Source organism: Bubalus kerabau, chromosome 4 (assembly GCF_029407905.1).
Source record: "Bubalus kerabau isolate K-KA32 ecotype Philippines breed swamp buffalo chromosome 4, PCC_UOA_SB_1v2, whole genome shotgun sequence".
Classification (NCBI taxonomy): Eukaryota; Metazoa; Chordata; class Mammalia; order Artiodactyla; family Bovidae; genus Bubalus; species Bubalus kerabau.
The window spans coordinates 22,493,059-22,505,890 of NC_073627.1; the positions used below are offsets into that span (position 1 = coordinate 22,493,059).

The 12,832-nt window shown below is 53.6% G+C and overlaps 1 protein-coding gene across 1 annotated transcript; it reads left to right on the forward strand.

The window, feature by feature from the left end:
- The first annotated feature begins 8,930 nt into the window (after nucleotides 1-8,930).
- On the forward strand, nucleotides 8,931-12,724 carry KRT19 (keratin 19). The gene is made up of 6 exons (XM_055579917.1): nucleotides 8,931-9,375; nucleotides 11,043-11,125; nucleotides 11,349-11,505; nucleotides 11,811-11,972; nucleotides 12,084-12,209; nucleotides 12,340-12,724. Exons 1-6 carry the CDS (start codon nucleotides 8,959-8,961, stop codon nucleotides 12,592-12,594), a joined length of 1,200 nt encoding a protein of 399 aa, XP_055435892.1. The 5' UTR covers nucleotides 8,931-8,958; the 3' UTR covers nucleotides 12,595-12,724.
- Nucleotides 12,725-12,832: the final 108 nt, after the last annotated feature.

Sequence of the window (12,832 nt, forward strand, 5' to 3'; positions counted from 1 at the left end):
GCACTGAAAGAGGAACCAGAGTTACTGGCATCCAGGTAAAGTGAGGAGGCCGGTGTGAAGGGAGGATACTCCAGGCCTGAGGAAGGGCCTGCTCCCCTCCTGGAGGGCAGGGATGTGGCCCCCACGTGTTAGCCTATGGTGCACGGCAGTTGTTCGTTGAAAATGCTTAGATAGCTGGTGTCCAGAACCACAGCTGATTTTGAGGAAGACAGTTTCAGTTCCTGCACAGGAGTCTTGCCATGCAGAGCTCAGCTAGGGCTCAGTAGGGTTCACCTAGGGATTCTGAAATGAAAGAATCCCACATCCCAGAGTCTCTGCCCCTAAGGAGGCAGCGCCGATTCCCTTGAGGATGTTGGTGCCAGGGAATTTAGCAGATGACCCACCCAGGAAACCACAGTGGGCTCTGGGAAATCAGAGGAGATGTGGGACAGTTTTCTTTCTCTCTGCCTTGTGTCTGGCCCTCCCCAGGCACCAGTCTATGTGGTATGGGCTGAGGTTTGGCACAGGGCCCCAAATGGGGCCCAGGTAGCCCAGGGCCAGGGAAGAGGCAGAGAGAAGCACCACTGGCTAAGTGACCAGCCAGTGCCCTCCCTGTGTGGAGAGGAGCTGAACCTGGTCAGTACGCTCAGCCCTGTGGGGGATGACAGGGCAGGCAGAGGCCAGTCCTGTCTTCCTGAGTGTGGAATGTGGCATGTGGGGGGAGGCTGACACTTTCCCTCCCCCACTGGCCTGGACCGCAGGCAGTTCCCTAATACTCAGCGCTCCTTGCCTTTCCCCATGCTTGGCCCTGGTTCCCGTCAGGCTGGTTTTTCCTCCCCTGGGGACTTCAAGAGGAACACCAGGGGTCATGCTGGCCCAGACAGCCATGACCCACCTTCCCTGGGTTCCCACTTGGGGGAAGTGACAGCCATAAGCCGCTGCAGACGGAGCTGGACCTGGACTGGGGGGAGCTCCTGCCCCCACTGTTGGCCTCCGTCCCCGTGACATCAGCTACCTGGCCTGAGCAAGGCCTTGAGTTGCTCGTAGCTTGGCCACTCATTTCTTGTCTCTGCGTTACTCTCCATCATCATTCCAGGATTGATGGATCTTCTTTGTCTCTAATGGGGACTATTTCAACAGGCCCTAACCTGGTCTCCCTACCCTTGGCCATGCCTCGCTCATCCCACCAACCCATTCAACACGTGGAACCCTTGGCAATTTCTAAAATATGAATCTGACCACATCACATCCCTGGTTAAAATGACTTTCCACTGTCTTCAGGATAAATCAACTCCTTGGCTGAGCTTACAGCACCTGGGACCTCTTCCCTGGTCTTCCCCTCCCCCGCATGTCCCCAACCAAACCAAATCATCACTGGCCCGGGAGCAGTGATCCCACTCTCCCAGGACCTCCTGCCTGACAGACACCAACAGGTGTTTCAGCCTCTTGCTCGAGGGTGGTGCCCTCTGTGGAGCATCTCACTCCCAGGCAGGCATGAGGGCTCCCTCCCGTTGCTCCCACCTGCCCCTTCTACAGCACAATTCTCAGCACCCACACACTCGATTATAATGATTTGTTTGAGATCCACATGGCTACTGGCTCAACAGTTCTAGAATGGTGGCCCGCATAATGGCCACTCGCTCCAGCACCGCTAGAAACCCCCCCAGTTGTTTCAGAAAGTTGCCCCAAAATGCCTCCCATGTGCCCCCATGGTGGCTGCTGGTTGCAGGCTCAGGTGGGGGCAGTCACTCCAGGTCCAGCCCACCTGTCCACATCACGTGCAATACTCAGGGAGGCTACCTGTTCATCGTCAGAATCCCTAGATCCCTGTCAGAGGATGACACCAGGGTGTCCCTAAGGCTTCCCATCCTCAAGTACCCAGAAGAGAAGGAGCTCCCTCCAGGTCCAAGTCATCCCAACCGAAGAAGCCTTCCTGCACCCAGACTCTCTCCAAGTCCCTCTTAAAAAGTTCTGTCTTAAGACTTCCCTGATGGTTCAGTGGATAAGACACCCAGCTTTCACTGCAGGGGGCAGGGGTTCAATTCCTGCTTAGGGAACTAAAATCCCACATGCCTCCCATTGTAGCCAAAAAAAGAAAGAAGGAAAAGTTCTGATGCCTTCTCTTCCCTTTTCACCCCCTTGCCTCATAAAGAAGGAAAATCAAAGCAAAGGACCTGGGGTAAGTGCAGGAGCCTAGTAACCTTTTGTGGGGGGATCTCTTTCCCCCACATATGCTGTTACCCTTTCCAAAACTTCACTCTTCTTTCCTAACTCAAGATTAGAGTGTCAGCATGCATGAGTGGGGACACAGAGGTCAGTGGTGTGTGTACAGGGAGGGGAAGAGGGATTTACTATAATACATACATGTTAAGTTGCTTCAGTCATGTCTGACTCTTTGTGACCCCATGGACTGTAGCATGCCGGGCTCCTCTGTCCAAGCGGTTTCCCAGGAAAGAATACTGGAGTGGGTTGCCATGCCCTCCTCTAGGGGATCTTCCCATGCCAGGGATCGAACCCAGGCATCCTGTGGCCCCTGCATTGCAGGGGGATTCTTTACTGCTGAGCCACTGGGGAAGCCCATATTACAAATATCCAGTTGTAAAAGTCCATCATGTAGTGTTTCCTAAGAAATTATTTTTAATTAGCCATTAATCATTTTAAATTAACAATATGTAAATACATTCTTGTTGTAAAAATTAAAATAGCAGACAAGCTTGTGTTTCCCTGAATACTATCCTTCAATTAGCTTATCTTCCAGGAAATCCTTGAGGTCAGTCTGGTTTGTTTCCTGAGAGTTGGACTATAAGAAAAGTTGAGCGCTGAAGGATTGATGCTTTTGAACTGTGGTGTTGGAGAAGACTCTTGAGAGTCCCTTGGACTGCAAGGAGATCCAACCAGTCCATCCTAAAGGAGATCAGTCCTGGGTTTCATTGGAAGGACTGATGTTGAAGCTGAAACTCCAATACTTTGGCCACCTGATGCAAAGAGCTGACTCATTTGAAAAGACCCTGATGCTGCGAAAGATTGAGGGCGGGAGGAGAAGGGGACAACAGAGGATGAGATGGTTGGATGGCATCACTGACTCAATGGACATGAGTTTGGGTGGACTCCGGGAGTTGGTGATAGACAGGGAGGCCTGACGTGCTGCGGTTCATGGGGTCGCAAAGAGTCAGACACGACTGAGAGACTGAACTGAACTGTTTATGTACTTAGGTGCATACTCATATGTACCTGTAGAGATGTCCTCTTTTAAGTGTATGCCAGCATTAATTTTGTTATATGCATTGCTCTCCCGCTGCTTTTATTTTACCCAACAGCTGGTTCTTTGAGATTCTCCACATCACTAAATATTGATATGACTCATTTGTTTAATTTCTTCTCACACAATGTGAATGGTACATAGTTTACTCAATGTCCCCCTACCTGTGTTTTTTACTGGCTTTCCTTTATTATAAGCAATGCTTCAGAACGTATCTTTCTATATACCTTCCTGAATATATGAACAAGGGGTTCTTTGGGAATATATGTGGAAGAGTGGAACTAGGGCTTGCAGCTGTTTTTTTTTTTTTTAAATGGAAAGTGTTAGTCGCTCAGTCCTGTCCGACTTTTTGCAACCCCATGGACTGTAGCCTGCCAGCTTCCTCTGTCCATGGGATTTCCCAGGACAGAGTGGGTTGCCATTTCCTTCTCCATCTCTTTTATTTTAAAAAAACTATTTCTTTATGGTTAGCTTAACAGGGTTTTGCTGCTGCTGCTTCTAAGTCGCTTTAGTCGTGTCCGACTCTGTGCAACCCCATAGATGGCAGCCCACAAGGCTCCCCCGTTCCTGGGATTCTCCAGGCAAGAACACTGGAGTGGGTTGCCATTTCCTTCTCCAATGCATGACAGTGAAAAGTGAAAGTGAAGTCACTCAGTCGTGTCCGACCCTCAGCAACCCTATGGACTGCAGCCTACCAGGCTCCTCCATCCATGGGATTTGCCAGGCAAGAGTACTGGAGTGGGGTGCCATTGCCTTCTCCGAATAGGGTTTTAAGAAGGAGCAAAAATGAATGTGGGTATTCAGTCTACCATATTTCACCAGGATGAATGTCTCTATAATCCCCTGACAGACTGCCTTTCCAACTTGATGACCCTTTCTCCAGACCAGTGGAAGAAAGCACCTTGATCCCCAACCCATGAGAGCGGGGACAGCGTTTGCAGTTGGGACTATAGCTTTAGAGAGTTAAAGACTTGGGCTTAAATCCTGGGTCTGATGTAAGAGACAGATGGGCTCCAGGTTAGACATTGACAACTGGCCTCCTGTTTGCATTTCATGAGGTATGAAGAAGTGGGCTTCAGGCTGGATACTTAAAACTGTCAGCATTTCTTGAGACAAGAGATAGGTGGGCTCCAGTTAAGGCATTTACAATCAGCTCCCTGTTTGCCCTCTGAAATGGAAGTAACAACAGGAACGGTAAATAGCCGGTAAACACTTTTAAGGCAATAGTCATGGCAAGGATAAAGAGGGGCAAAACCCTCTTTGAGTAAAGGATTAAGGGGTCTCCACTCTTCCCTCTTTGGGGACATGGGAGAAACTATACATGCCGAGAAAGGCTCCACGAGAGTCAAAAGTCAAGGGATAACCCCAGGCTATAACGTGACTTCTCAGAAGCCTTTACTTCCAGATCCATCTAGGCTGAGGTGCACCCAGAGGAAAGTCAGAGGGTAGGTCAGGCATGGAAAAGAAACCAGATAATTGGCCTGAAGGAAGATAAAGACCCAGAAGAACTGCCCTATATAAATGACTTAGCTCCCTTTTTACTGTGCTCCTCCTCACAGGGGGAACGCTCACGCCCTTCTCTCTGGGTGTGCATCTCTGCCTTGCTTCTGTCTTAACTAAACTGTTTCTCTATATGCTCTCCCACTTGTTGTTATGCTACATCTCTAATAATAAATTTTAATACCTGCATTTCCAGTTTCTGCCTCCATGATAAATACATTTTTCACTGGGGACAAAGATCCAGGGAAAAATAACTTCTGGCCTCTAGCCCTTGATGGTCTGGGGGCTAGGATTACTAATTCTTTTCCAGGCTACCCAGGTTCAATTCCTGGGCAGGGAATTAAGATCTCATTTCATGCCACCACTCACTGCTGCCTCACTGAGATTACCTCCATGACTCGTGTGATTGGTCAAGTTACTAACATTTCTGGAGCCTCAGTTTTCTTGTTCTGTAAAATGGGGATGATAACACTTTAATTCACAGGACTAGTTGAAATAATGTATACAAAGTGTTTAATCTGGTGGCTGGCACAGTAGACTGGCTGTCATCGTTATCACCTTCATCATCATTATTCCTGTTGGCATTATGGTCATTGTTGTCACAGCATCTCATTCTACCCAAGGACCAAGACTCTCACTTCTCTCCAGTGGTCCCAAACACTATTTGATTTCCTCGGGGATGATGAAAACTCTCCTACCTCTAATCACTCCCTTCTGGGAACTGATATCTGCATTTGCTCCAGTGTTAGAAGCTTCTGTGCTAGTTGCTCAGTTGTGTTCGACTCTTTGCGACCCCATGGACTGTAGCCCACCAGGCTTCCCTGTCCATGGGGATTCTCCAGGCAAGAATTCTAGAGTGGGTTGCCATCTCCTGCATTGGCAGGTGGGTTCTTTACCTCTAGCACCACCTGGGAAGCTTCCCTGGTGGCTCAGATGATTAAGAATCTGCCTGGAATGCAGGGGATCTGGATTTGATTCCTGGGTCAGGAAGATCCCATGGAGTAGGGAATGGCTACCCACTCCAATTTCCTTGCCTGGAGAATTACATGGACAGAGGAGCCTGGCAGACTACAGTCCATGGACTTACAGAGTTGGACATGACTAAAGGAACTTACATAAAGAAAGCTGAGTGTCGAAGAATTGATGCTTTTGAACTGTGGTGTTGGAGAAGACTCTTGAGAGTCCCTTGGACTACAAGGAGATCAGACCAGTCAATCCTAAAGGAAATCAGTCCCGAATATTCCTTGGAAGGACTGATGCTGAAGCTGAAACTCCAATACTCTGGCCACCTGATGCCAAGAGCTGACTCATTGGAAAAGACCCTGATGCTGGGCAAGATGGAAGGCAGGAAGGGAAGGGGTCGACAGAGAATGAAATGGTTGGATGGCATCACCGACTTTCTGGACATGAGTTTGAGCAAGCTCCGGGAGTTGGTGATGGACATGGAAGCCTGGAGTGCTGCAGTCCAGGGGGGGTCACAAAGAGTTGGACACGACTGAGTGACTGAACTGAACTGAAAGCAACTTAGCATGCGAGAAGCGTCTAGGATAGGTCCAGGTAGAGAACCGTTGGCCTCAGGACTTGGACACAAGTAAGCCATGTGACCTCAGGTGAATCATTTTACTTCTCTGAGCTTCCTGGGACTAGATCATCTTTTCTTAGACCAGGGCTTGGGAAGGGAGTTTGTCCAATCAGGTTCTGCAGGTTCTTGCCCTCCCACAGCCAGAGGCAGATCATGGACTCTGCTCATGGGCAGCCTGTTTACCCAGTGGGAACTGCAGCTTGATTCCTCAGTTCCATCTCTTGGGCGGGCAGCCTTAACAGATTGTTCTATTGAGTTCTGGATGTACCAGAGAAGTGTTTAAAAGTCACACAGCTCACAGAGGAAGGTGCTAGGCACTGTTCTGGCCAGAGAGTGGGAGCAGGGGATTCTCCCAGACTCCACTGTCCAGCTCAGACTGGGCCTGACTATCCTTGGAATTAACCTAGGATTTTGGGGGAAAGAGATCCAAGGGAGTTGTTTTGCAGGTGGGACTTCCTTGGAAGGGACAGCACAGCCTCGGTTGCACCCAGGAACTCAGGCCGTGGGGCAGAGGAGGGTTAAGAGGCCAGAAGCCAGAATCTAACACTCTTGGCTGTGGACCTCCTACAAGTCATTGTCCCTCTTGAAGCTTCTGTTTCCTCATCTGTAAAATGCGGATCAGAATACCTTTTCCACTGGGTGGCTGTGGGGATTCAATGAGATCTGAAAAGGCTTTATAAAAGGTACTACCCTGCAGTCAATTGTTCTTATGGCTCTGGTGTAGGGGGCTGGGACTGTAAGCTCTTCTGAAGTATAGTGAACTTAATCTCTGGAGAACTCTTGGTCCCATTCTTTGTTTCCTAATGCAAAGTCCCATCCTAAACCTTCCTATCAGGCTCAGAAGCAGAGACTTCAGCCAGGGCTTGGTATGCTAGCAACTATCTGGCCAATTTCCCCCTCCCCCACCAGGAGCAGGCCTCCTCCTCAGGGCCAAACAGTGACTCACATCAAACCAGCTCTGGCGGCTACAACCTTTGAGAAGGCCCAGCCACACCCTGCTTTCAGGGCTGGCCTCGAGTCTTTTTTCCCCCTGGGAGCCCCAGGCCCCACTTTGCAGGTCTGATTCACTGGTTTAAACAGCCTCAGACTGGCTTTCCTGGGGCTGCTCCTGGTGGGCGAGGGTGTGTACGTTCGTGCGTGCATGTGTGCATGTGTATGTGTGTGTGTATGTTGTTGCTACCCCTGTTCTTGAATAAATTGGTGGCCAGAAGATAGTTTATCAGGGACAGGTTTCAGAGGCAGGGGACAAGTCTTCATTTACTCACAAGTGACCCAGGAGATAATATGCAGAGAGGAGGGCTAAGATTTCACTGGAAAATGAGAGTAACTGGCCCATGTCCCTATCACCCTGTCAAAAGGGCGTGGGGCCTCTGTCCTGAGACTGGGTGGCTGCTCTGACATAAGGATGGGAAGGAACTGTGGGGACAGTTGTGAGGAGTGAGGTCCCTGGGGACAGGAATTGGGGTGAGGTTGCTTCAGGACCTTGCAGTGTCTGGCACGGGGGCCTCCAAGGTGATCGAAAAGGTGGTGGAACTACTGAACTGGGTGAAGAGCGGGCTTGGGGCCGTGTGTGGAGTGGAGGGGCACCTTCCTCTATTACCCAAACTCTCCATGGTGAGCGTGAGCACCCTTCCTGGCAATCCATCTATTTATCCGGGTACTAGGACAGGACAAATAGACTCAAGAGGATTCAGCCTTTGACACCCTGCTTGGAGATGCTCACAAGGACAGAGGGATTCTATCCTGTCTCTGGGCAGCAGGTGCTAAAAGTCTCATGAGTGAGTTACTTGACTCTCTAGGCTCAGAATGTATGCCTTTGGAGTTGGAGGTAGAGGGTTGTCCTGGTAGAGGGGTGGGTAGGAGAAGAGAGGCGCTGAACGGGGGATCAGCCCTCAGGTTGGGGGTCAGGGTAATTGTGCTTTTTACAGTCCAGTTGCAGATACCCTCCCAACAGCTGTCCCCGGGAGTCTCTTGTCACCCTGGGGCCCCGTCCAGCCATAATAGGGTGGGGTGGCTTTGTCTCAGGAGGCCTGGGAGGTTGCAGCTCAGAGTACCTCCATCTGGGGTACTTGAGGGGGGGCCAGGGCATGGGCGAGCCCAAGGGACAGCTTCAGAGAGGTGGTAATTCCCAGGGGGATGTAGGAATCAGGAGAATGTACTTTTGGGGGGGTTAATTTTGCTCATAAGTAAGGGGCTCGGAGTATGATGGGGAGGGGGACTTTGAGTGAGTGATCTGTACTCTCAGAAGGACTGTAATTCCTGGGGGGTGTCAAACTCAGGGTGATCTTAATGGGGTCAGCATGTGAACTGCGGGGGTGTCTAAGTGTGAGTGTGCTAGTGGGGCTGGGGCTCGGAGTGGGCTGGGGTGGGGCAGCTCTCCGGAGGGCAGGAGCCTCTGGCCCCTGGGAGGGGAGAGGAGGAAGCTGAGCCGCCAGGAACTGACCAATGGGGAGAGCGCCCTTATTTGCAATCAGGAGCCTGCAAATTCCAGGGCGCTCAGATAGCCGCCTGACACCGTCCCCCCTCCCCCTCTCCCGCCCGCCCCGGGCATAAAAGGCGCCAGGTGAGGGCCTCTCGCCACTCCTCCTGCCGACGGACCGCAGCCACTCCGACCGGTGCCGCCTCGTCCTCCTTCGCCATGACTTCCTACAGCTATCGCCAGTCGTCGTCCACCTCGTCCTTCGGGGGTATGGGCGGCGGCTCCATGCGCTTCGGGGCTGGAGGCGCCTTCCGCGCGCCCAGCATCCATGGGGGCTCAGGTGGCCGCGGCGTGTCGGTGTCCTCCGCCCGCTTCGTGTCCTCGTCCTCCGGGGGCTACGGCGGCGGCTATGCGGGCGCCCTGGCCACCTCCGACGGGCTGCTGGCGGGCAACGAGAAGCTCACCATGCAGAACCTCAACGACCGCCTGGCCTCCTACCTGGAGAAGGTGCGCGCCCTGGAGGAGGCCAACGGCGACCTGGAGGTGAAGATCCGCGACTGGTACCAGAAGCAGGGGCCCGGGCCCGCCCGCGACTACAGCCACTACTTCAAGACCATAGAGGACCTGCGGGACCAGGTGGGCCGTGGCCCGGTTTGGGGAAGTGCACCTGCCGCGGAAACCCAGCCCCGCGGGCCGGGCGAGGCCCGAGGCGGGAGCGGAGGGTGCCCGAGCCACCTCCCGGCGGGGCGGGAGCGAGCCCGTTAGGATGTGGGAGGCCCACAGGGTGCGGCTGAGCGAAGCCGGCAGGTGAGGAGGGGCAGGACGATGGGCCAGGAAGTGAAGCCTGGAGGGCGGGGCGGGTTAGTGTGGCAGGGCTGGAGGAGGAAGGCGCTCCGGTCCGCTAGGCCTGGGAAAAGGGGTCGGAAGTAGCAGGAGTTGGGGCACAATGTGGGCTGCCCTGAGGTCTGGGCCCGAGTCGCCGTGACAACAGGAATATGCAAGAGTTTGGCCAGGGAGAAATTCGGTCCACACCAGGCCACACCCGTCTCCTGCTGTCCCGGTTGGGGCCCTCTGCATTCCTTTACTCCGGGCAGGGGCGGGGGTCTGGTTTCCCTCACGCTCAGGGTGAAGGCCTCCTCTGCCCAGGGGGCCACTTGGGACTCCGAGGACCTCTGGGAAGAATGGGAGAGGCCGCCTCTGGGCCCTGGTCAAGGAGGGACATTCACTGTGGCCCTTGGACCGAGTGAGAGTGATGAATGCAAGCTCGTGAAAACCTGGGTGTGGAGGCCCAATGCTCTGTGGGTGGAGACAGGTCCCAGCTCCAGCCTCTTCCTGGGCGGTGCTCAGGGTCCTTCAGGGTGGGGCTTGATCCCCGCCCACCCTACGGGGAAGAGCAGGAGCTGGGAGCTCGTCCAGAAGAAATGTTTCAGGAGCCAGTGGGACGTTTAACAGTCTCATATGCTGTGCATGCTTGCGAGTGTGCTCAGTCGTGTCCGACTCGTTGCGACCTCATGGACTGTAGCCCCAGGCTCCTCTGTCAATAGAATTTTCCAGGCAAAATTACTGGAGCCGGTTGCCATTTCCTTCTCCAGGGGATCTTCCCCACCCAGGGATGGAACCCACGTCCCTTGTGTCTCCTGCGTTGGTAGGCGGACATGTTGGATCTCCAAACACACAGCCCCCACAACATAGCCCAGGACCCACCTTGTGCCTGGCCTGGTGATGGGTGCCAGGTGCCTAGACCAGTCCTCCAGATGAGGAGAGTTAGAAAAGTAAACAACTAGGGTAGTGCTTTCACACTTGTAAAACAGTGACCTACACTAGGAAATACAGTTTGCCCAAAAGAGGAGATGCGAAGTGCTGACACTTAACAGATGCTCAACAGAAGAAATTCCCTTCCCTGAAGGCAGAATGTGCTTTGAGTAGGGGTGGGACAATGGGGTAACCCCTATTCTTGCTGCATCTGGTCTGCAGATCACTAGAGGCTGACTCCCTAAGACCATTAAGAGTTTCCCTGGGTACAGGTCTTGGAGACTTTTCCCTCTGAGGCTTACCACTCTCCCCTGCCCCTGCCCATCTCCTTCCCCCTGGGTCAGCCTCCTTGGTAGTAATTTTCTCCTGTTCCAGCTCTCAGGCCTGGACTGATTTCAAGGCCGCCCAGAGAGCAGGCAGCCTGGGGTGGCTGGAGCTTTGGTCTCCAGGGGCCCGGGGACACACACACTCCTTTGCTTCTCTGGGAAGAAAGTGGGTGGGCATTGCCTGTATGCTGAGCTGGTGCCAACCTCTTGCATTCTGCCTCCCAGATTCTTGGTGCCACCATTGAGAACTCCAAGATAGTCCTGCAGATCGACAATGCCCGTCTGGCTGCAGATGACTTCCGCACCAAGTGAGTGTCTCTACTTTGGGGGCTGCAGAAGCCAGAGCAGGGGAGGGGAGGCAGTCCCTTCGGGGGCTCAGGGCCATGGGGGGAAATGGATGCCTCCCTCACCTACCCTAGCTGGTCTAAAGCACTCTCCATCCCCCATGGGACCTTGAGCCCAGGGGACGTGGGGAGATCTTCAGAGGTGCAGAGGAAATGCTGGCATGACTACGACTATTTCCTCTTAAAGGTTTGAGACGGAGCAAGCTTTGCGCATGAGCGTGGAGGCTGACATCAATGGCCTGCGCCGGGTGCTGGATGAGCTGACCCTGGCCAGGACTGACCTGGAGATGCAGATTGAAGGCCTGAAGGAGGAGCTGGCCTACCTGAAGAAGAACCATGAGGAGGTGGGTTTCATGCTGGGCATCCCATCCACCCTAGCCCAGTTCCCCAGATAAGGACATTTTTAGCCTGTATCCCCTGACTGTGGCCACATTTGCGGCCCTCTTGACCTGACCCTGAGTGTGGATTGTGGCTCTCAAGGGTTCTAACAGCAGATGGTGGTGACTCCGTCTGTCCCCCAGTGCTGGGTCCTAGGTCTGCACCTGAAAACCAGCCTCTCCCGCCATGGCCTGGGGTATTGGGGAGTGACCTGGCTCAGGGCCAGCAGGCTCTGGGCCCTGACATGCCCATCTCTGCTGTATCTTTCCAGGAAATGAGTGTGCTGAAGGGCCAGGTGGGTGGCCAGGTCAGTGTGGAGGTGGATTCTGCTCCGGGCATCGACCTAGCCAAGATCCTGAGTGACATGAGAAGCCAATATGAGGTCATTGCTGAGAAGAACCGGAAGGATGCTGAGGCCTGGTTCATCAGCCAGGTATGGAGGGGGAGGCAGGTGCTCCCTGGAGGGGTGGCAAGGAGAGGAGGCTGAATGCTCCCAGGCAAGGGTCTGATTCAGTGCTATTCCCTTTGCCTCCTTTCATTGCAGACCGAGGAGCTGAACAGGGAGGTTGCTGGCCACACGGAGCAGCTGCAGATCAGCAAGACGGAGGTCACCGACCTGCGGCGCACCCTCCAGGGCCTGGAGATCGAGCTGCAGTCTCAGCTCAGCATGGTAGGTGCCCTCTGCCCTGTGGGATTCACACTTATGTCCTTGTAGCCTTGGGCAGCCTGGGCGGTGGCTCTGCCTGGACCCTTTCTGGGCACAGGCTCTGCTGAGCCTTCTTCCCTCTCTCTGCATCCAGAAAGCCGCCCTGGAAGGCACACTGGCGGAAACGGAGGCTCGCTTCGGAGCCCAGCTGGCGCAGATCCAGGCGCTGATCAGCGGTATCGAAGCCCAGCTGAGTGACGTGCGAGCTGACACCGAGCGGCAGAACCAGGAGTACCAACACCTCATGGACATCAAGACCCGGCTGGAGCAGGAGATTGCCACCTACCGAAACCTGCTGGAGGGCCAGGACGCCTACTTCAATGACCTGTCCCTTGCGAAGGCCCTCTGAGTCTGGCGGCCTCCTGGCTTTCCTGCTCTGCTGCAGAAGGAATTCCCCTGGGTAGAGGCATGGGAGGGGAGGGACCCTTACCCTTGCCTCTCCCCCTGACCCGCCAATAAAACTTTATGGCCCAAAGGAAGATGGATGTTGGGTTTTTTATTTCAGTCCATGGAGGTGGGCCCGGCTTTGGCACTGTTTAGATTTTATTGTCTTGGTTTCATTTGAACCAGAATCCACCATGTCCCAG